This window comes from Pseudorasbora parva, chromosome 24 (assembly GCF_024679245.1).
Source record: "Pseudorasbora parva isolate DD20220531a chromosome 24, ASM2467924v1, whole genome shotgun sequence".
Lineage (NCBI taxonomy): Eukaryota > Metazoa > Chordata > Actinopteri > Cypriniformes > Gobionidae > Pseudorasbora > Pseudorasbora parva.
In genome coordinates this window covers 27745850-27769808 of record NC_090195.1, presented here as the reverse complement: position 1 = coordinate 27769808, position 23959 = coordinate 27745850, and the positions used below count along the sequence as shown (strand labels likewise).

The window sequence follows — 23959 nt, the reverse complement described above, 5'->3', positions numbered from 1 at the left end:
TAATTATTATTATTTATTTTTTAATTTGGCACCCTCAGATTCCAGATTTTTAATAGAACTTGTTTGTATTTTGTACAAATATTATTTGTATTTTGGACAAATGTTGTCCTATCCTGACTCACCACACATTAATTAAAAGATTATGGATTCAGCTGTCATATGATGTATAGATTTTTAATTGACCATTATGGTTTTGTGGTCCAGGGTCACATATGTTTGATTCGCAGAATACATAAATATATATTAGAAACAGCACTAATAAAACCTACAACGGTATTGCTACACGTTCTAGACATGATACTATAGCAACATCATGTTTTTTGTATACGAATACATGGTGTCATGATAATCTTTTTTTTTTTTTTATAATAATGTCTATATGCCAATACACAGTACATTATTTATGTCACTGTACTGTAGGCTACTACCAATAAGTTATTAGTTCTAACTTTTGAAATGGTACTATAATAACATTTGGATTTTTTTAAAGCCTATGTGGGCTACCATGTCTTTCTTTTTTTTCTTGGACAAGGTCATTTCATGTTTTTATTTGAGCATACACGTCAATATCAAGTTTATTTGACTGTGGTAATGGCGTGTTTTACTAGGCGTTACTTTGAAGCACATTAGAGTAGATATGTTAATCATTACATCAGTCATGGCAGGCTATTATGGTATTAGAGCCATGGTACTTTTTTGTTACGAAGTGTAAAGTAGTAAACACTATTCTTGTGCGTAAGGGAAAAAAGCAAGCAAACAATGCCAAACAATCAAATCTATTTATCACAAAAAGTCACTTTCAGCATCTCCTCTGAAACGCACACGTCTGGCAATAAATATGTTTCGCTTACCATCATGTTTCCCTGCATTTTGGCCGTTTCGATTAAATTCTTCTCCTTCATTTTGTATTCTCGGTATGATGGATGTATATGTCAGTGGCGGTGTCTCGGCTGGTTCCGCCCGGTCCGGTTCTTCTTTCTCAGCACCCTGTTGAGCGCTCCGACTCTAAACTGCCACTACAGTCATTCACTGTCGGCTGTTTTAGACGCCAGCAGCGGACGATAGTTCTCAGAAAGGCTCCGCTGTGGCGCAGGACGGTTATTTGGTCGTTTCAGAGAGGGATGAGCGACGCGTTTCGACGCGAGTAAGAGTGAAGCTGCACATGACAATCCCGCTGCTGTGAGAGGAACAGACGCCTCGCGACTGTTACGGGATCTATTGCCCCAACTTTACTGTTGAGCTCGATAAAATGTCTTTGTGTAATGTCGTTACATGTTATAAAATATAAATCCTTTTTAAATGAATGCTCATAGAACATCTATTTGTGAAGAGACGGAGGAAGCTCTTTTAAATAGACTGTATCTCTGTTGAAAAGACCTGTAAGCTATTGCTGTTTATCAGATTATTCTGGTTGAACAGCATATTGGTGAATATGCCTATGCTGGTCCACCGTGGTTTAAACTGATCTAAACCCTAAAAAGGACAAAATAAGCATAATAAAAGTTGCTCTCAAAACTCATTCAAGCTTTATCAGGTACTAAATAGGTTTATCAAAACTATTTAAAGTTTTTTTTTGTTTTTCGTTCTATAAACCATGAAAAGATTAAATCAAACTGTTCACAAGCATCTCTATTTTTGAGATTTCTGTTTACAACCCCAGCAGGCATCTAATGAAAGTCTATGGTCCTGCATGTTCCAAAGTGGCCACTGTGGTGTTGCCAAATCTTTCAAGATCTAATCGAATCTCAGTTGCATGGAGAGTTTACTTGTAGGGCTGGTTGTCTGCTTCTTCTTTTTTTAATTAATAGCAGATGCCAATATTTCAACCAGATCTCATGGGAATGTATAAATGTTGCACAAGCTGGTGATTTCATATTCATTTGTGAATTGATTGTAGGTAAAATGTTACCTTGAAGCTTCACTCCTAAACCATCCCGAAGAAAATTTAAAAAAAATATTTTATGAGGTGGTGATTTTGTATAAAATTGTACAATGTGATTTGTATAGAAAATATGTGACTCGTGCTGGCAAAATGAGTTTCAAAACAACATTTTCATGAGTACATTTTTAAACATAATTTATGATTTATTTACGATCAGTTGCTTTTGTTTTGTTTTTCACAAAAACCTTCAAAATGATTTGTTTGAATTAAGTAAAAAATTACTGAGCTGAATGAATTCCCATGGCTGTGTCCGAAATTGCCCCCTATAGGCCTGCCCTTAAATAGGGCACTATTTGTGGGAACAGCCATTTGTAGTGGAGTTTGAAACCAAAGTGGACATTATTGAGTGCGCTCATTCAACCACACAATTCACCACAATAATGAGTGTACAACTGATGTACACTCAACAGCTAGAGAATACCCATAATGCACTGTGAGAGTCATGTGCTGAATGAATTCCTGCGTCTGACCAGAAGATAGCACCCGCAGCTGAATTCTATATGGAATTCAATTTCAATATCGGGATTGTGCATTGTCTGATGCATATTTGTGCGCACGTGTCGCATCGGTCAGTCAGCGTGAGTGAGATCGTTTCATGGACAAAGGAAAGGTACTCCTCTCCAACAATGTTCAAAAAAGATATATTTTTAGATATTTAATTGCTATTTGGACATTGGGCTAATTTTTGTAAAAACCTCAAAATCAACCAACATAAAAAAAAAATCTCGAAATTATCCGATATAAGTGATGCAGTATGTGGTCTGGCATTGAAGTATGGATGGAAGCATATGTTGTTCTAGAACTTGGAAATACCTTTCAGCATTGACGGGGTCTTTCCAGATGTGTAAGCTGCCATGCCAGACGTACTCATGCAACCCCATACCGTCAGAGATGCAGGCCTCTGAATTGAGCGCTAATAGCAACTTGGGTTGTCCTTGTCCTCTTTAGTTTGGATGATATGGCATCCCAGTTTTCCAAAAAGAACTTCAAATTTTGATTTGTCTAACCACAGAACAGTATTCCACTTTGCCACAGTCCATTTTAAATGAACCCTGGCTCAGAGAAAATGTCTGCGCTTCTGGATCATGTTTATGTATGGCTTCTTTTTTGACCTATAGAGATTTAGCCGGCAACAGTGAATGGTGTGATTTACATTACAGTATTATTCCTGTATGTGATGCAATGCTGTCTAAAGCCCAATTTATACTTCTGCGTTGAAGTATAAGCTACGTTGCTACGTAGCTACGTTGTAGGCCAGCCTGGTCTCATCGTTAATACGTAGGTATTAATACATTACTTTCAAAGAGACTAAACGTACGTCTTAGTACGTTTGGAGAAGTGCTGAAATGTAAAATATAGACGTATTTGCAACATTTAAACGTAGTATTATTACATTTTTACAGCTAAAAAACGTAAAATATTTACGAATCCATTATGAAATCTTTTTTGTTAAGAATACAAAACTTTATACTGGTAAAAACATTTTTTTTTTTTTGTTATATCATAAAGATATCTATATAATTTCCCTTTGACCATTTTATTGATTAATGTACGATCCCTTAACACTACCCCAAACCTAAACCTACCAATTTAATACAGAATATAAAGAAAATAAAAGGTAAAACGTTGGAAAATGATGATTTTGATAATAAGATAGCATTAAAAAAATATTTTAAACGGCTAATCCTACACTTACCCCTAAACCTACCCATTAGCATTTATTAAAACAACGTACTGTTATAAATCAAAGCATAACAGACAGACCAGTGTAATCACAATAATTTATTTATTGCAAAAATATCAAAAGCGGTACCAAAAGTAGTTCAAATGAGATGTGTTGCAGTCGCAGTCCTCTCTGGTGGTATATAACGTTAATAGTTTTGTATGAGGTACAGGCCAGAATGTTAGCTATTAATCAATGAAAATATTAATCCGGCTTCTCTCCGTGAAGTTGCGCGTTTCCCATTTCAAATACAAATCGACTCAAACACGGCATGTCAAAAATCTGTGACGAAGCAGGCGAGAGCCAATGAGCGTTCGATGCCACTGCCGTAAATCATGTCGTAACGCTTCATGAGGGCGCGTTTTTTAAATTTGAATTCATATTCATAACGAGCGCGAGATTTGATGTTTACCGTCGCGCTACTGAGAGGAGATGAAGATCACCGGGCTCAATTTGGATTTGTTTCTCGCAAACATATGGATTCTAACGATTTGGATTATAGCGAACAAATAAAGTGTTGTGTTTTGTGAATTGATGTTGTGTTTTGGTGTATCTTGTGATCGCCAGTTGCTGAATAGGAGAAAATGCCTTTTTATGTCTCACAGCAAACAACAAGCTAAATACTACAAAATGGTTGGCAAGAATGTCATTCATCTGACGGTTTTAAAATTCAGTCTTCTTTTAACATTATCTAGTCATCCGAAATGAGTTTGTAGCAGAAGTCACGAGAGCAAAATGTTATTTTATATTTCTGTTATTTTATATTAGGTTGATTAACTTAGTAAAATGCATTTAATAAATGTGACTGAAAACATGTATTGATGTGACTATTGGATATAAAATAAACAATATCAATGCCATGATTTATGGGAGCCTGGTAACTTACACGTTCTCACTTGGATACCTAGATAATTTACATTTTAGTGCTGTAAATACGTCAATATTGTACATTTTAGTGCTGTTAATAAGTCAGTATTGTACGTTTTATTGTGTGTGAAAACGTTAGTAAATGTACGTGTAGTAGAATCACACTTTACGTAAAAATACTAGTATTTTCATGAGATCACGTTGTGTAGGCTGTGTGTGGCGTGTGTACCTTGGAAAACAACCTCTCCAAAAATTTAACAACGCGTCAATTCTATGTGGACCCCAAGTGCCGTGAATGGTCTGCCAGATCATCTCCCTCAGGTCTATAAATAAATACATAAATAAATAAATAAATAAATCTGTGATAGAAGTGTGTGTGTCCAGAAATTATAATTTCATGCTATATCTGCTATAAAACACAATATTTTGTAGTGCAGAGATTCTTTATGTAAGTGAATACATAGATCCGCTGTGCATAATTTATTTTCTCATTAAAACCAAAGGTGTTAATAAGTGATTGTATATCAACAACAGGGACGCATCACAATGGATGAATTTCGTTTTGTGATTTCAATGGAATGAATAGTCTTTGCAACAGCAATCGATTAAAGCGCTAGTCAGTGCACGAGCTACCTGAAAACAGAGGCCACAAGATCTCTACACTTATGCTACTTTACTAATCAACTAGAGATGCCTTATTTGTGTTACATACAACAACTCAAGGTGCAAGACAAGCCACTATCTGCCGCCATCACTGTTGTTGCTTCGGGTGCATCTCAAACACATGCAATGACAGAGTAAACAAGTCACCACTTGGACAATCCGGAGCGACGGCCTCTTACCTACAGACTGCAAGCTCAAAGTGCCCACGGAGATTAGTCAAGAGCTGGAGGACACGAAGGCCCTGGAGTTGACGCAGGCGAGTCAGTCCAACACAAGCCAGGAGCGGACGTAGACCTGATCAATCTGTGGACCACGAATTCTTTTCCAACCCTAGTCCCCACCCTATCATCAGCATCCTCTTCTTCGCCAGTCCCGTCTGGAAAACTTCTGCCCATTTCCATGCCTCTCCTGATCCCGTCTCCATTGCTGGTCACAGCCAGCCCCCTGGATCCGTCGGCACCACTGGTGTACACCTCAGGCCTCCAGGCCCATATCTCCATCTTGGCCTGTCAGCCCGTCACCATCGCCTCGGCTCACCGCTCCTTCAACACCCCCGCGGCCCATCTGCCTAGAAACTCTGCTGGGCTCCCTCGTCACTCCAGGTCAGCCTCCGGCGGTCGATGCACAGCCTATGCCTCGGACTTCTGGGATTCGGGATATGGCGTCAGCATGCTCCTCCCTTCCTCCAGCCTCCCCGTCGGCCTTGCTCGCCACATCGTCGTTTCGGCCATCCGGGTCCATGTCGCCGCTTCAGTCCCATGAGCCAGCAGCTCAGCGCCAGGCTTCCAGGCCTGCGATGTGGCCCTGGTCCGTCGGCCGCTCTGTTTCGCTGGCTCCTCCTTTCACCATGGTTCTGCCTCCGTCGATCAGCCCCAGGGTTCCATCCGCCCTTGCAGTCAGGACTCCGCCCTGGATCCTCCCACCGTTAGCGGCACCATGGTACCGGTGCCCGCCTACTCCAGAATTCTGCCCGAATTCAGCCTCCACTTTTCTTCGCGTTTGTATTTCTTCTTCACGGCGCGAGGACGCACCTTTTCGGGGGGGGGGGGGGGGGGGGGGGTAATGTCACATTTATGTTCTGTCGTGTCTTTACCTCTGCTTGTTTGTCTCTGATTAGTTTACTATCTTCACCTATGTTTTATTAGTTCCCTCATTCACCCTGTGTATTTATACTCCCTGTTTTGTTCAGTCCCTCGTCAGTTATTGTTGTTTGTACACGTCTGTAGTGAACATTCTTTGTCCTTTTGAAGTAAAGTCTGTGGTCTGTGTTGTACCATCATCTCCTGCATTGTGCGCTTACTGCTGCCACAACATGTGACAACCATACACCCTGCCAAAGAACCATTTAAGAACTTTTATTTTTAAGAGTGTAGATGATATCTTCAAACTCTTTGCAATTTTTCTCTGAGAAACTCCTTTCTGATATTGCTCCACTATTTTATGCTGCAGCATTGGGGGACTTTGTGATCCTCTGCCCATATTGACTTCTGAAAGACACTGCCACTCTCTGCCAGGCTCTTTTTTTATCTTTTTATCATGTTGCCAATTGACCTATCCCAACTTTTTTGGAATGTATAGCTCTTATGAAATCCAAAATGAGCCAATATTTGGCATTTCAGAATGTCTCACTTTCAAAATTATATGTGTTACCTGTATGATATTATGAATAAAATATAAGTTTATGACATTTTTAAATTATTGCATTCTTTTGTTATTCACAATATGTACACTGTCCCAACTTTTTTGGAATCGGGTTTGTATTTAAATGATAATAAGGGTAGATGTTGAAAATGACAACAGAGAACAACCACTAATGGTAATCGCCCAAATAGTCATATTGGCTGCTCACCAGTTAGTTACATTAAAATGTCTGTGTTATTAATGTGTTATTATTCTGGTAGTCCGCTATAAACATATTAACAATATTAACAAACTTCCTCAGAGAGATTCTCTAAACTATTGCTCAGTGTGCTTTGGCAGTAGATGACCTGAAAGGAAAACTGATAGCAGATGGTTATAGTTTATGCTAATGCCCACTAAAGCACTTTTTATGGCAATGCTGAGAATTCAACGGATTATTATAAATTGCAGTTAGAAACAAATTATAAAATCAGGCTTGTGCAAAAAGCAACTTTCTAAGCAAATTAAGTATTCTCACCTCAAACCGGCTTTAAGCTGGTCACAGTCAATTACTCCAGCTAAATGTATTGCTAATAATAAGTACAAGTTTTTCCAGTCCATCCACCAGACTGCATAGTCAGCTGTGCTGGGTCAGAAACTGGGCCACCTGCTCAAAAATACAACCTGTAGAGCTGAAGTGTGCAATTTCTGGGCCACAAGCATCACCATATGGAATTGCAAAAATAACGAGTTTTCAAATTGAGTCAGGTGTGTTAGATTAAGGAGACATCTTCAGATTTAAACACTGCTTTATAAACATGAATGTAAAGGAAAAAAATAATTAACATTCCTTTTAGGGTGAGCAGACATATACTGTATGAAATTGAGCCATTGGCCATTTGTATGGCAGAGAATTGCAGACTGAACATAAGGAGCCATAAAACAAAATATAAGGGAAAAACAGCTTGGAGGACATACTACCCTGAATAAATATTCTGTTGTTAACAAGGCTATTATGCTAATTTAAGAATTGAGGGACACAATCAATAAATGGCAACATTGTGGAATGACTCCCTCAAGGACATTAATTACGTCTGCATACACAAAATAGAGTTTGCTACATGGGGGAAAAACAAGGAGAAAGACAATGATATAAGGGTATAATTTTTAAATGTTTCACTACAAGCAAAAGTTGACTAAAGTAATTTTAATTTGTTGGTTTTTTGTTGTTGTTGTTTTTCTGCAATAAAGTCTGTTAAATCTTTGCTTGAATGCACCAGAATTGTGGTCAGTGGCAAATTCATTGAATTATGTCCATCAGTTGCTTCAGTATTAACCCTCTGGCCCTCTTCGATGAGGGGTCACAATTGGCTCCTTCTTCGTCAAAAGTGACTGAAGACTTGAAGTGTATTTTTTTTTTCTTCAGGAACAACAATGTAACTTAGTTTTGTTCAATAATATTTTTTGATTATTATTTAGAATTTTAAGGTGATTTTATGATACTATGCACTATTTATACAATTTCTATGAGCTATTTTCCCGATTGAAAATAATACAATTTTTTTGTAATTCAATTTTGTAATTGTTTTTCAATTGAAGCAGTATATGTTAAAATAGTTTTTTGTTTTTGTTTTAAATCAAATTTTTGAAGGTAGATTAGTGCCACAAGGTGGGAATAAGAAAAAGAATAACTTGTGTAATGACATGGTGTAACCTTGTCTTGCTATCACCAGAACAAGCTCAATGTAAGACTGGACATTGGTCTGGGGAGTCTGCTATGTATTTTCTACTGCACAAGTGGCATGATAAATAAGCATTATTTAAATGAGACTGTACGCAGTTGGATAGTTCTTCAACCAATCAGAGGCGTGATCAACAGGCAATGACCCATCGCTTCTCTATCCGCCATCGTGTTAAACCAGCCAAAGTGTGCCAGGTGGATAAGCCAGTCTGTTACTGGTTTCCGCAAACATATAATGGAATCAGTAGAAATGAATGTACAGGTTTCCAGACTGAGATTCAGGGTGAAATCAAATCGCTGACAGATCAGGCTGGGTTTACCCAGTCTAGGTGCAATAACTAGAATAGATGTTTTTAGACATAAATATTTATTTTTATCAAGCTGTGGAACTGGATTTATACTTAGACATTCTCAAAGACTACATTTTGATACACATAACATAAAAATTCAAAAATTCAAATACTGCATTGTGGCTGATTATTGATTTTATTTCACACTTTTGCAAAACTTTGCTCTGTGTCAGTCACGCTAGTTAACCCCTTCATTACTGTATATTTTTCTTTGCAGAGTGGCTGATTTGCAGTTTGTGATTCTCAGAGTTTTTGTATTTTTGTATTCGTATTTGGCATTTTTAACCGCGAAGGAGCCAAGTATGACTTTTTTTCCGACCCTTTAACATATTCAAATCAGGTCTATATTTTTTTGAGTCCACAGCTAATTACAAAAGTCACCAAGTGTCATCCCATGAAGCAAAAAAAAAAAAAAAAAAAAAAAACTATTACTATTACTAAAACATACATTTTGTTGGTAATTTCTGACAGAAGAGGCCTAAAAGCCACATTCATTGAATTATCCTCTTTTTTGGCCTGGTTCAAATAAGTTTGATGTAATTCACATTTTGGTCATAAAAAAATAAAATAAAAAAAATAACATTTTGCAAGTTTTGTCCCCCAGGTGAAAATTGTAAGTCTTCTCTTAGAGAAGTAATCAAATATTTCCTTAAATCTTAAATTACTCAATTCATAGCACATGCACTAATACACATGTGATGCGCATAAAGATAAAGCACTTTGACATTTGAGCAGTCAACATTAGGATTCCAGTCATATGAGCACTGATGGCTGTCTCTGCTCTGTTGATTAACTGGCTGATGTGTAACTTCTTGTGGGGTTCTTCAGGAGTACTTTGTAAGTAGAGCTGGGGTAATTTAGAAGAGTCAGTAGCACTGACCTTCCGTGTCCTGCCCTGTCAGATGTAGAAATAATTACTTTAGTTAATGAAGACAGGTGCAGACGAATTGAGTCCATATGTGTAGAACGAACGTGACATAATAGTGCTCAAATCTGCGGTCCACAAGTCATATCCTTATGAGTGCTTTGTTACTCTTTTTTGAACATATTGTAACTAAACCTCCCATTAGTGGCAGTATTTCAGATATGTATTTAAAGCTGCAGTCTGTAACTTTTTTTGGTTAAAAGTGATCCCAAATCATTTTGAGCAAGTACATTACCACCAGTGTTCATCTCCTAACCCTAGACTGATTAACAACGGTATAATTTGAGGGGTACTGGCTTTCTCTTTGTCTTTGCATCATTACGTCACATCCGTATACATAAAGGAGGAGTCCGGATAGTAGTAGTATCACGTGAGGATGATGCAGGTGGTGGATCATTTATACCCATTTCTCATAGCACACTGTAAAAAGAAAAAAAAAAAAAGAAAAAAAACACAGGTCTCCAATTGAACATTTTCTAGTGACTGATCACATCTACATTTTCAGTTGGCCAAATTGAATTTCTGTTAATTAAATTGCATCAATTCCAAGAAATTTAATTTGGCCAACTGAAAAAAATAGATGTGATCAGTCACTAGAAAATTTTCAATTTGAAACTTGAAACTTTTTTTTTGTTTTTGTTTTTACAGTGCAGCTGGAATAATTAAATTTATAATTTTGATGGCAGATTGTAATCCAGACAGGTCCAAATGACAATCTTCAGTGCCAACACGAGATTCACCTGTAGTCAAAAGCAAAAGAAATGTAAATCTAAGGGTAACACTAATGCACACTAAATACACATAGTCAGTCACACAGTGCTGATGTTGTAACAATTTCAGAACAAAGTATAACAATAATAAATATAGCTGCAAGCAGCCATTAATGGGGCCAAGTACAATAGAAGCAAACAAGGAAGCTAGCAGCTGACCAACTGCAAAAATAAGTAAAGACATTTGCAGACAATTTTAAGCAAAATGCTTGAAACCCCACATTAATACATTGCGTTGTATAGAGCCAATTTCATGTTTTGTTTAAATATAGTACCACCAAATGGTGCAGTTCCACTGTCCTTAGAGTGCCCCATACACAAGCATGTGGAATTTGGTGAAAATACCTCATTTCGTTTAGGAGTTATAGACATTTATATGTATGAACACATAAAAAACGACCACACCTGACTTTGATTGCATCTTTTTTTCACTTACTTTTGACTTTTAGTCAACCCGCTATGATTTAAAACTTTCTATGGTGGTTTCAAAGATATTTGCAAAAGTTGTTTAATCGCTATACTGTCACATGCCTGTCCTGTCTCATGTAGCACATATAGTGTTTTGTTATTTTGGGCATATGCTCATGTCATTATCTTGATCTCTCCCCCCTTGTTATCTCGCTATTGCCCCAAACTGTGTTCCCTCATTCCTTTCTTGATTTGTCCCTTTATAACCTCCTTGTATTTGTTAGTCTTTGTTGGATTGTTGTACTGTCTACGTCGCACCGTGTTGGTATGTTTTGAGTTTGTTCATGGTTTTGATTATGTATTTTGCCCCCTTGTGGGGTTTGTTTTCTGTTTTGTTTTGTTAATAAATTATTCTTCCTTTTCTGCACAAGTCTTCGCACCAGTTTCTCTTGTTGTTGACGTAGCATAATGATCCGACTCTCAGAGGATTCAGCAGAATGGGCATCTTCCTCTTCCCATCTCCCTGGCCTTACACTGCAGTGAAGGAAGCACAACGTAGCAGACTCCTTTCCCTTCAGCAGAAGCGAGCCAGCAAAGGAGTTTCCTCACTTGTTCCTGTTTACTGAGGAGGAGCTCAGCATCAGTCAAGCAGAGATCAAGGACATTTTTAACAACCGACTTAATTCGTTTTCCCCACAGACTGCCAAGTCCCCAGTCCTCCGACGACCCCTTCGGGGAGAGGGAGGAGGAAGAATGGGGTCAACACATCCACCACCTACCCGAAGGTCCCGAGTCTGGTGGACGCAGTTCCGGTGGTCCGTGTTCCGGTGGTCCCTTTTCCAGTGGATCATGTTCCAGTGGTACAACTTCTGGTGGTCCGTGTTTCCGTGGACCCTGTTCCGGTGGACAATGCTCTGCCCGCGCCACCCAGGTGGGCCCAGTTCCGGTAGACCCGAGCCTGGTGGCCCTGAGCCCGGTGGTACCGAGCATTTCAGACGTGCAGCCCAGGCGTCCTGCCCTGAGTGCGCCACCTAGGCATCCTGCTCTGACCGCACCACCCAGACACCCTTCTCTGCCTGCGCCACCCAGGCGCCCTGCTCTGTCCGCGCCGCCCAGGCGTAACTTCTCTGACCGCGTCATCCATGCATCCTGCTCTGCCCACGCCACCCAGGCATCTTGGTCTGTCCGCCGACTTGGCACCCTGCTCTGTCTGCGCCACCCTGAACTCTGCGGGCCGCCTGGCCACCTAAACTTTTTGTTTCCCCTGTTCCTCCCTAGTCTGTCCCTCCCATTCCTCCCTGGTCTATCCCTTTGTGTATTGTTTCATTTGCCCCACCTGTGTTCCCTCATTTCCTTCTTGATGTGTACCCTTTATAAGCTCCTTGTTTGTTAGTCTTTGTCAGATCATTGTACTGCACTCCCGTGTGGGTATGTTTTGAGTTTGTTCATGTTTTTGATTATGTATTTTGCCCCCTTCTTGGGTTTTGTTTTCTGTTTGTTTTGATAATAAATTATTCTTCCTTTTCTGCACAAGTCTTCGCACCAGTTTCTCTTGTTTTTGACGTGATTACAGTGTTGCACAAACCATAAGGCGAAACCTAGCATGTTTGGTATCGTTGGACTCTGCAAGGATTCAGGAATCTAAGGAGCTCACTCCTGTAAAACTAAATCTACCTAAATAAGCATGTAAATATTATGAAACTTCTCAGACTCTTTCAAAACATTGTGTCGCTGGCCCATGCCAAGTTTCATAATTCTTTCATGCGTTCTTAAAATACAGCATTTTAATACAAAATTCAAAATGGCATCACTTTTCCAGGATCTACACTAAAGCAAGCTCCACAGCTGACTTCTACTTGGCAGTCAAAGGCCCTGTTTCAAATGGAACTCTAAGACCTTGCGATCTTCCTTATGAAATCACACTTTTGTGACATGATGCCGCTTTGACTGTCGGATGGAAGTCTGCTGCGGAGCTCGCTTCAGTGCAGGCTTGACAAAAGTGCACATCTAGGACATATATCGGTCATGAGGAGGGTGTTCGTGGGTACACTTCTGAAACCTAAAATGACAAATTTGACAATCTGCTCAGTGGCGGAGTCAGGATTTTTTTTATAGGGGTGGCCGGGCAGGGCCCATTCTGGGGTGGCACAGAAATCTTTATTTCAACATAAAAATTAGTTTTACTATTACATACAGGACTGTTTGAGTGCATACAACACAAATGAATACAGTTAATTTGTACTCAATTGTAATTGAGATAGTATAGTGAATTAGATCATGGAATACTGAGTGAATTTGACAATTTATTTGTGTTATTCCCCACCTTCAGACAAGGAGCTTACATTATAGCTAAAGTTTAACTTGTTCAGTCAGCTCGGTTCTGGATCTCAAAACCCAATAGCTTAGCTTGTTCTCCATTGTTGCATCTTTCATGGATGAGACATGCAGATAACTACATAGCCTATTAACTACATAAATTATTCAATCTTTATTTAATATAATAAATTAACTCTTCAACAGTTCTGAGTTAGTCTGTAAGTATTATTTCTAAACCCTGCAACCAAAAAAGTAAAGAATGAAAGTTTAACTTTCTATTAATTGTCAAAACAAATAATTGCAACAGTTCTGTCAAAAATTAAACTCAGTGAAGGGAAATGTGTTCTCTATTGAATCTCTATGTGCAAGAATATGAATTTATTTCAATTATATAATAAGGCCAGAAGTCAAAATTGTATTTTATGCATTTAAATATCCATTGTTGTTTGTATCCTTTACAAGTTAAAGCAAAATTAGCACCTATCTTTCAGTATAAATGCAGTGCTCCCATTTATTTAAAAATCATATCATACATATCAGCTTGTGCTTTAAATGTATTGCTAAATTACATGACATAATATTTCTGCACAGTTTTGATGCAACTTTAACCAGTTGAGAAGTCTATAGTATTCACTGTTGTCCTGTTGAAGCTCATTCGGCACATTTTCCGCACTCGTTTGACTTGCGCCTGTCGCTGAGGCGATGTTGGAGTGGGCGTACATCTAACAAGTATCACGTTTTTTGTTGTATTAAAGAGACGGTTCTGCATTTAAATAAATAAATTAAATTAAATTGAAATACATATATATATATATATATATATATATATATATATATATATATATATATATATATATATATATATATATGTATATATATATATATATACACAGCAGTTGTGAGTGGGGTGGCCAAAGGGGCCACTGGCCACCCCCTAGCTCTGACACTGAATCTAATGCCTTGAAGACTTAGATTCACAAGACTGCAAATGCACATGAAGTGTGCCATTTGGGACAGGGCCAAAGCCACATAACATCTAAAAAGTGTGGACTAGGAAGAAGCTCGTGAGGGGTTAGGGTTCCATTTGGGACAGGGTCAAAGCCACATAACATCACAAAAGTGTGGACTAGGAGGAATATTGAAAGGGGTTAGGGGGACAGGGCCAAAGCCACATTACATCATGAAAGTATGGACTTGGAGGAAGATTGTGAGGGTTTAGGGTTCCATTTGGGACAGGGCCGAAGTATTGTTCACCACAAGTTAAAAGGCTTTATTTTTATCCATTTCATCTGAGTTATTTAGTAATTTTATTTTAAATACATTTTCATGTATTTATGCCCACATCTGCCAGCCAGTCCTATTTTGCTATAATAATAAAAAATCCTTATCTCTTTAAAACTGTATTCAAGACAAAACATGAAGCTATACTGTGAATATGTGAAACTAATAACAATTCTGTGAAAATATTCAAAGTCCATGCACTATTTATGATTTAATGAGAGAAAGAACGAATGAGTCTTAAGCAATTACCAGTCTTTTAAGACACAGCCTGTTCCTTTGAAAGAAAAGCGCTCTGCATATTTGAATATTAATGGAAGAGTTTCCTGGGAACAGCAGACATATGCCATAAATGCATATTAAATCCATCATTTTAACCTGCTTTGCTGGGGAGATGAATGATGAGGTGAACTTCAGAGCAGATGTTTTTCTACCTCAGGGCCAGGCTGACAGGAGAAAAGAACTTAAGGAAATGTTCCAGAAAAGTTGCCCACCCCAGAGCTGAGTCAGAACGAATGGCAGGGGAGGTCGCCAGGTGCTGCACATTTGTGGAGGAAAGATGCAGCATTTGGAGAGCTCATACAACAGCAATTGTGTCTCAGTGTTAAACAGGTTTCATCTTAAATTCCCTTTTAACCTATGATAATGCCTAGAGAATTTTTAAATTTTCAATAATTTGAATGGAATTTTCTTGGCTGACGCATTCCTCATCGGAAGTGTGCAACCTGCATTCTGTCATTTGTGCTAATAGCTGCTACCCTGACGTGGTCATACTCAATATTAATCAGAATATGAGTCTAAAAATGCTCCATTGGGCTGTAATTATCGGGCGTGTTTCAACCGAACCAGGAAAGACCTTGATTGGACAGACCTACTACCAATCAGAGCAACGAAGCGCCGCATAAAGTTAGTTGTCAAATGTCAACAGAAGTCAACTCACTGTTGCCAACTGTGTCTGCGTTTTTTCAGCTGGTTGTTTTCCATGTCCGTGGGTTTAATCAACCTCAATTATGTGATATATAGACAATAACCTTGCCAAAATAACAAATATTTTACCCCCCAAGGCCATTTCTTTTCCGGAGAACCTTTGATGCCAAGCTCCTTTGATGACGTGGATGATTACGTTACTGTTTATCATCTGTCCATCATCGTCTAAAGCCTGCCCTGATGATTTCATTGGTCCGAACAGTTTCTGTTTGGGCATAATTACTCCTCTATAGATCCAAAAGTCTGAAGTCCAGACCGAATTGCCCGATCTCAAATATTGTGGGTGGGGCTGAGTTCGGCTAGCATCCAGGTTAAAAAGCTGCTCAATTGTAAGACAAAGCCTTTACATGCTATGCCATCATGTCGTGAAAATGCTGACTTGCTGATGGCAACACAGGAACACTCAGTCCCAAACTCTATCTAGAACTGTAACCTCAAAGGCAGCAGAAAGGGAAAATGTAGGTCAATGTCACACTTTTTGTCTCCAAAAAAATCTTACACTAGTAAATCATTATGAAACACTCTGTTAAAACGAGTTTTTCTTTCTTTCTTTCTTTCTTTCTTTCTTTCTTTCTTTCTTTCTTTCTTTCTTTCTTTCTTTCTTTCTTTCTTTCAAAATAAATGAATACTTATTCAGCAAGTACTTGTACTTGATCAAAAGTTTCAACATTGTTTCTTAAGCATCACATCTACATATTGGAATAATTTCTGTAGGATCATGTGATGTTGAAGACAGCAGTAATGGCTGATCAAATAATATATAATAAAACATGTCTTAGTGTGCATAAAAAAAAAGTTCTAGCGACTTTTATTAGCCATCCATGAAATACTGGTACCACATCATTCAAGTACAAAATCCTGATGAAAACACAGACAAATAAGATGCAAAAAAAGCGATCGTATGTAAGCAGATGCATATGTAAAATAACATGATCATCAACTCTACACCCTTGCTTCATTTAGTATACGCATATACATGAATATGTAAATTAGCTCCGCCTCCACTCACTCAAACAAGCTTGTCTACAAGTTGATGTACCTGAATGGCAATGCATTTTATGTACCACTCTCTACAACGTCGGACACATAACTAATATGATTAGCCATTTGCTTGACTACATTATCAAACATATAATAATATGTTGCTAATGTTACTACAAACCATGTTGACATGATTGGTTACAAGATAGTCTGTGACGTCAGAAAAGCCAGAGATTTCAAACTGCAATTTTTGAGCATTTTGAGGACATTTTTGGGAGTTTACTCAGAAATGCTGTTGACTTATGAATTTGGCACATGGTTTGTCTTAAAGCATATTAAAAACACCAAATAGACATATAAACAAACATTAAAAACTTGATTTTTACCACAGGGGATCTTTAAGAAAGTTGTGCAGATGTGATATTGGCTGCCTTTAGGTGTTCTATTAGCATGACACTCTCTCATTACCGATCCAGACAGCTGGTCTCGGATTAAATCTCACATCCCCACCTGAAAGATGTAGTGCAGAAGAGAAGATGCTTTATGGGCTGTTACTGGGGAGATATACAGCTCATAACTGATCCTCAAGGTGGTTTCCGGGGGTGAGAGAAAAGAGCAATCAATCAGTTTGTGTAATCTCTTGGACAGTGCTTTGCGAATGCAAATTATTGTCACCTTTACGAATGCTTATCCAAGCACCACACTTATTTAAAAGGTCTCGTAAATAATTAAACATACAGCTGTAGGTGTCGGGGGTAAAGCGGCCTCTTTAAAAAGGCTTTCTAAGACAAACAGCAAGAAGTTGAGGGAAGAAAAATCCATCTGAATCTCCAAGTTTCGCTTGTGAAAAACTCTAAAAGAAAAACAAATGCTACTACAGCTCAGAACTAATTTAGCTTTTCAAAGCTGTTTTTGCAATGACTTCAAGGTAACTGGTTTTCAGGGTGATTTTTATTGAACGTATTAAATCAAGTAAAAAAAAAAAAAAAAATCCACTCAAATTCAGACCAAGATTTTTATAATACCTGAAAAAAACATTAGCATTCCCTTTCATCTCTAAAATTCTGGGTATATTTTACTTTTTGCATTCTGCTCAGACTCATGCACAATCGTGGATGAGCATTGATGAATGAGTTTGAAATGTGCAGTATTGTTTGTCTATACTCTACAAAAGGGAAGCAATGGGTCATGTCATACACAGGACATTTCCTCGGGAAGGACAGAATAAGAAAAGTGGAATTTTTGCCAATGCATGCAAAGTTTAGAAGAAGAACCAAAACAGAAATTATGGAGAATGATTAGGGCTATCAATCGATTAAAATATTTAATCGCGATTAATCGCATGGTTGTCGTGAGTTAACTTAATCGCACATTTTTATCCGTTGTAAATTAATCTTAAATTAAGTTTAAATTAAGTTTTTAATACTCTAATCAACATGTGTTATAACATTGTAATATGCATGCATTATGCAAATGTACATTATTATTAGTGAAACCATACTTCAACAATCAATAATAATCAATAATACAGCATGAAGACTAGACATTGATCATGTTTATCAAAGAACTTGTTAATGTCTCTTAAGCCTTAGCTTAAAAATTCAGAATAAGCAGTGATTTCTCTCATTTTAAGAATATAAATAAAGGGCATTTTTACACTGGCAGTTTAGTTGATGAAAAATTGGTAATGTGAAAGCTATCATGCGGACCTGTGAGCGCACCAGTACCACACCATACCTGGAGGAGGTCCATATATCATGAGTATGAATATAGTGTGGTCAAGGGATGTGCAATCCCTATTGAAATGCCGGTATTGTGTGTGTGTGTGTGTGTGTGTGTGTGTGTGTGTGTGTGTGTGTGTGTGTGTGTGTGTGTGTGTGTGTGTGTGTGTGTGTGTGTGTGTGTGTGTGTGTGTGTGTGTGTGTGTGTGTGTGTGTGTGTGCTGAACTGTGCCCTGATTCATGCAAACTATGTGAGAAACACGAACCTGGGAGCACTCTTGTTCAGAAAAGTAGCCTGCGTCTTCGTTTTAGCCAATTGAAATGTACAGTATTTAGTTCAATAAAACACATGTACTATAAGTGGTGATGGTGTTAATGATTTACCTTGGAAATGAGCGAGAGTGAGCTTGGAGTGCATCACGCTTGGACTGCACACACTTTTCTTTCGACCTGGAGTCTAATAAAAGTTAAAAAGAAAATATGATAGCTTTTAGGCAATAACTGCAGTTTTAGGTTAAAGTTAGCGACTTGTTAGCGCACACACCTCCCATGCTTGAAGTTTGAATCCTGTCTGGAGCAGTTTGAGTGTAAATGGAAGGGTCTCCCATTGGTGCCGTGACCCGCGAGTGAGGTTTGGGGGATGAGTATAATGGAGGCCAGCTAGTAAAGTGCTAAACAGTGACACACCTGCTGTTGTGAACGCACCATCCACACAGACAAAAAAATTGGGCTGCATACGGACAGTGTGCGCGGATGGCCATTTTATGATTAATTGAAATACATTTCTTACATACAGTTCCTTTAACAAATATTTTTACCCAATGTAATGTCCAAATATTGTTTGGGGCCACTGTATATTTCTAACACACAACTGAAACACAAACAGAAGACATTTATAGCCAAAGAAGTTAGACGATTTCAATGGCATAGACTGGTCAATGAATAAAACAGTATATGCTGCAAACCCTAAGATCTGTGGTGACATAGATAGAACACTTCTTCACTTTTGATAGAGTGTCAATTGCTCTGGAGAGAACACCTGTCTCATTATTCTCCAGATGACAAAGCTCTCTTTGTGTTTAATGAAATTCTTCACTATTGTGCATTGACTAAATCAAGGCATTGACATCTAACACCGTAAGTTAACACCTGCACTAGTATAGTAGACATTTAAACCATAAAAATGTCCACTTGCAATATAACACAGCATAAGTAATAATTAAGAATAAGAGTAATGCCATAAACAACAATGGTAAATGATTTATCAAATTGTATAGCTTAAAACAGATATATAAAAGAATAGTATCTTAGTAAAAATCAAGAAAAAATAGATGGTAAGGAATAGTAGAGAAGAAAGAAAGAGGGCATTACTTTGCTTGTGTTTGTGTTAGCATCAATCAAAGGAATGTGTCTCATTACCTTAGTTTGACTTAATATTAATATAATTTGATCAGGATAGTGAACTCATACACATGATTTGATAGATTGAACTCTGTTTGGTAGTGTAGTAAGTACTATTTATACATTGGTTACTTTCACCCAATTAAAAGCAAGTTTTGTTCCAGCAGTATATGACATACAGATATTTGATTGGAATGTTGTAAAATCAGTAGAAATTCTAATAAATTGCAAAACATCAATAAAGAGCAAGGCATATAAGAATAGGCAATTGAAAATTCAATTTTTTTACCACTAAGTTGAAATGTTCTTTTAGCACCCTCAGAATGACCTATTAGTGTTTAGCTGTTTGTGCTTTTGTAACCACACACACATTCCTTAGGGCAATCATTCATAATGTAGGAATGTCAGTAAGTGATTTAAAAACATCTGATTGGGATGATTCTACACCTATAAAACCGTTTTATGTTCCAGCGTGTGGCATTCCCTGTCACATCCAAACGACTGCTCATTTGCACTCTTGTACGACATGAGTGAGGTTTAAGTGTGGTTCATACTCAACAAATCATTTCTTTTAACGGCCATGGCCATGTGGGCTGTCTCTGCCCGCTCAGCGGGTTATTTGCCAGCCATTTTCAAATAGTCAATAAAACACTCAGCTGCAGTTATAGGAAGATGGCAACACTGTGCATTTCAATGAAAGGAGTCCTATTCCAAACACTAAGCTGATGGAAACACATGGGGAATGATATTTGAGGTGAGATCAGGGGACTGTGGGAATGTGCTGTCCAAATATTTTAATACATGATTTATCTAATATTCCTACTGTGCGTAGGTCAAAGGGACTGTCAATGAGGCATAATGCATTTAGCGGGCCTGTTTAGGCAGCCTTATGTGTGCTGTGTGAGTGTATTTGAATGGTTAACACTTTGAGTATTTCTTAGAATAGTTGGGTGTATCGTGACTGGTTATTTAATAGGAGATGCATCTTGTTTATTAATCTCTTCAAATCCGAGTCAGATCTGACGTGCTACAAAGAAGGATCAGAGAAACAGAAATGTATATATTTGTATATGCTTTCTTGTTTTTCTTTTTTCATTTTTTACAAAATCAAATGCGAGGAAGATTAAAGACTTGAAAATGCTTTTTAGACTAATTAGATAATAAGGCTGTACCTAGTTGTTTTAAACCACAAAAGTACAAATATTGGATGGGATACATTAAATACACAAATCAGGCATTCCTAATATTGCATTGGTAACCCTTTTGCTGCCAAAACAGCTCTGACCCGTCAAGGCATGGACTCCATTAGACAAAGGTGTGCTGTGGTATATGACACCAAAATGTTAAAAGCAGATCCTTTAAGTCCTGTAAGTTGCGAGGCGGGGCCTCCATGGATTGGACTTGTTTGTTCAGCTCATCCCACAGATGCTCGACTAGAATGAGATCTGTGGAATTTGGAGGCCAAGTCAACACCTCAAACTCGCTGTTGTGCTCCTCAAACCATTCCTGAACCCCTCATGCTTTGTGACAGGGTGCATTATCCTGCTGAAAGAGGCAACAGCAACCAGGGAATACAGTTTCCATTAAAGGGTGTAAATGGACTGCAACAATGCTTAGGTAGGTGGTACCTGTCAAAGTAACATCCTCATGGATGGCAGCACCCAAGGTTTCCCAGTAGAACATAGCCCAAAGCATCACACTGCCACTGTCGGTTTGCTTTCTTTCAATGGTGCATCCTGGTGCATCTACACACCTGGCCATCCGTGTGATGTAAAATAAAATTTAATTTATCCTCCGTGCTCCATGGTCCAGTTCTGGTCATTAAAACAGGGGTCAGTTAGGGTATCATGGGCACCCTGACTAGTCTGCAGCAGTAATTTCTTGAGTATTTTGAGCTACAGTAGATCTTCAGGCATAACAATATGACCACCTTCCCAACAATAATAATACTTATCAGACCACACAGGCCAGCCTTCATTCCCCACATGCATCAGTAAGCCTTGGTCAACCCTGTCGAGGAGATCCAAGACTTCCAAATAAAACTGGCTTTTTTCAAAACAGAACATCAAACGCCATTATCTAACGGGAAACCGGACAAAGACAGAGTAAAAAGGGGAGAAATAAAATTTAGTTAGTTATCAACACTGATCTAACTAAATGAGGGGGAAAAGTGACAACGATGACAATTAACTAAACACAGATGAATGGGACTAATCTAACGCGGTTTACGATGACAACGGAAAAATGGCGGGAAACTGAACAAAGGAACATGTGACAAATCAAAACAGGAAGTACAAGGAGAAAAACACAACCAAAACAGACCATACATATAACATTACTCCCCCCTCCCGGTCCTTGCACCGTAATAAGTCCAACAGGGAAGGGGGGGGAAGGCACCCTGGAGTCTTGGGGGTGGGAGCTGGGGCCTGGCTGGCTGGCTGGCTGGGGACCTCCAGGGTGGAGCCGAGGACAGCCATGGCTGGTCAGGAGTCTTTATGGGCGGACCTGGAGTCCTAGGTAGAACTGGAGCCCTGGGCGGAGCTGGAGTCCTGGGCGAATCTAGAGTCTTGGGTGGAACAGGGGCCTTGGGCTGAGCTAGAGTCTTGGGCGGAGCTGGACCCCCACCCACGGGCCTATGGCCCCACCAAAAAATAGTTTTTTAGAATCTGGAGCAGGCTCTTGGAAGGCTGGAGCGGAGTCCAGTAGGGCTAGAGCCGAGTCCAGAAGGGCTGGAGCAGAGTCCAGAAGGGCTGAAGCGGAGTACATAAGGGCAGGAGCAGGCATGGGCAAGTCCCCAAAGTTTAAGAGCTACAGCTCCCTTGGCTCTGACGTGGTTGCAGCCATCATGGCTGGAGGCGAGGGCTTCTTGGCGGCCCTTCTCCTCCGTCTCTTGGGCCTTGGGAGGGCAGGGCTACACAGTATTTAGGTACAAAACCAGATTGATTGTCTCGAGCAGGGAATAGGAACAGGCAGGTTCCAGAAAACGAATGGTGTCCTCGTCCAGACCCATAAGAAATACAGCGTTAAGCTGGGCATCTGGGCAGTTCACTAGATAGGTAAGCTCTAAGAATTTTCTCCGCTTTCCTCTCTAGTGGGCGTCAACCCTGTCTGAGGCCCCACAGGCGATCCTCCGCTGCTGTATACTCTGGGGACATAGGGAGACAGTGGGACCAGGAAGATGCCCATCTTTGCCTGGAAGTCTTGGCGGTAGTGATGTTATGTATATGTATATGTATATGTATATGTATATGTATATTATGTAATAAAGCCTCACTTTCTGTCCAATTACGTGTGCATTTCGCTTTGCGTCTCAGAAGGTTCGAACTCCAGATCGAGTCCCTGCTGGCTCAGTCAGTCTGGTTGATGGGTTTGTGAGAAGAGAGCTGTACTTTAAAATGTAATCAATACATTACATTTAGATGACCAAAATGTATTTGTTACTATTTATTCTTTTTAGTTGTTGTTGTGTCTTTTTTTGGTAAAATATTTGCACTTTGTTTAGGTAATTTGGTGTTAGGGGATAGGGTGTTTGTGTTTGTGTTTAGATTAATATAAAAGAGTAATGGCCTTTCACTATCTGGGAATATTTTGAGTTTATAGCTTCCAATGTGTGCATGCTTTAAACAATAAATAAATGGGTAACTACTGTCTATGAGGAGAATAGATGCAGCCCAACACTGTGAAACATCTTTTATCTCTTAAAAAAAAAAATTCAAAACTTTATCAGTTTTCTGTCATTCACTGTACACAAGCATTATCACTGGCAAGTGTCATAAGCACATTTAATGATCATATCACACAATGTCATTATTCACTATGTGTGGAGAGAGTATGTCTACATTAGATCTTTGTGAATCATATATGCTCATATTATATTTTATTGTTACACTTTCATTGGTAAATTAATGTATTTAATGAACAAATTAAACACAGACATGTAGGCTTTTATTTGTACACATTGAAACGATGGCGTGTTGTGTGATTGCTTTGTCAGAGCATCTTTCTCAGGCTTCTGGCTGTTTTATTTTAAATAGACACTAGATGGCACTTTTCTCGACACTCTGCACTTCAAATCTTTTCCCGAAACAGTCAGAGTAAAGCGTCACTGATTCATGAGGCTTCATTTCCACATCCCTACTTGGCGGTTTGGTCGGGTCTTCTTTTAAAGGTGTCGAATGCAGCAGAGAAGAGGAGATCCAAGACTTCCAAACAAAACTGGCTTTATTCAAAACAGACTCAAAACTAAACATAAAACACCATTACCTA

General features: G+C 38.8%; 1 protein-coding gene across 2 annotated transcripts in view; it reads right to left on the bottom strand.

Moving 5' to 3' along the window:
* The window catches only part of dpp6a (dipeptidyl-peptidase 6a), a 673440-nt gene that overhangs the window by 601062 nt on the left and 48419 nt on the right, over nucleotides 1-23959 (bottom strand). Inside the window, exon 1 of one of the 2 annotated variants that reach the window (XM_067435538.1) lies at nucleotides 852-1198. The exons of the other annotated variant lie outside the window; for it this stretch is intronic. Within the exon in view, the coding sequence (XP_067291639.1) occupies nucleotides 852-902 (51 nt within the window). The 5' untranslated portion in view covers nucleotides 903-1198. Of the gene's footprint in view, nucleotides 1-851; nucleotides 1199-23959 lie in introns of those variants that run through there. 2 annotated transcript variants of the gene reach the window in all.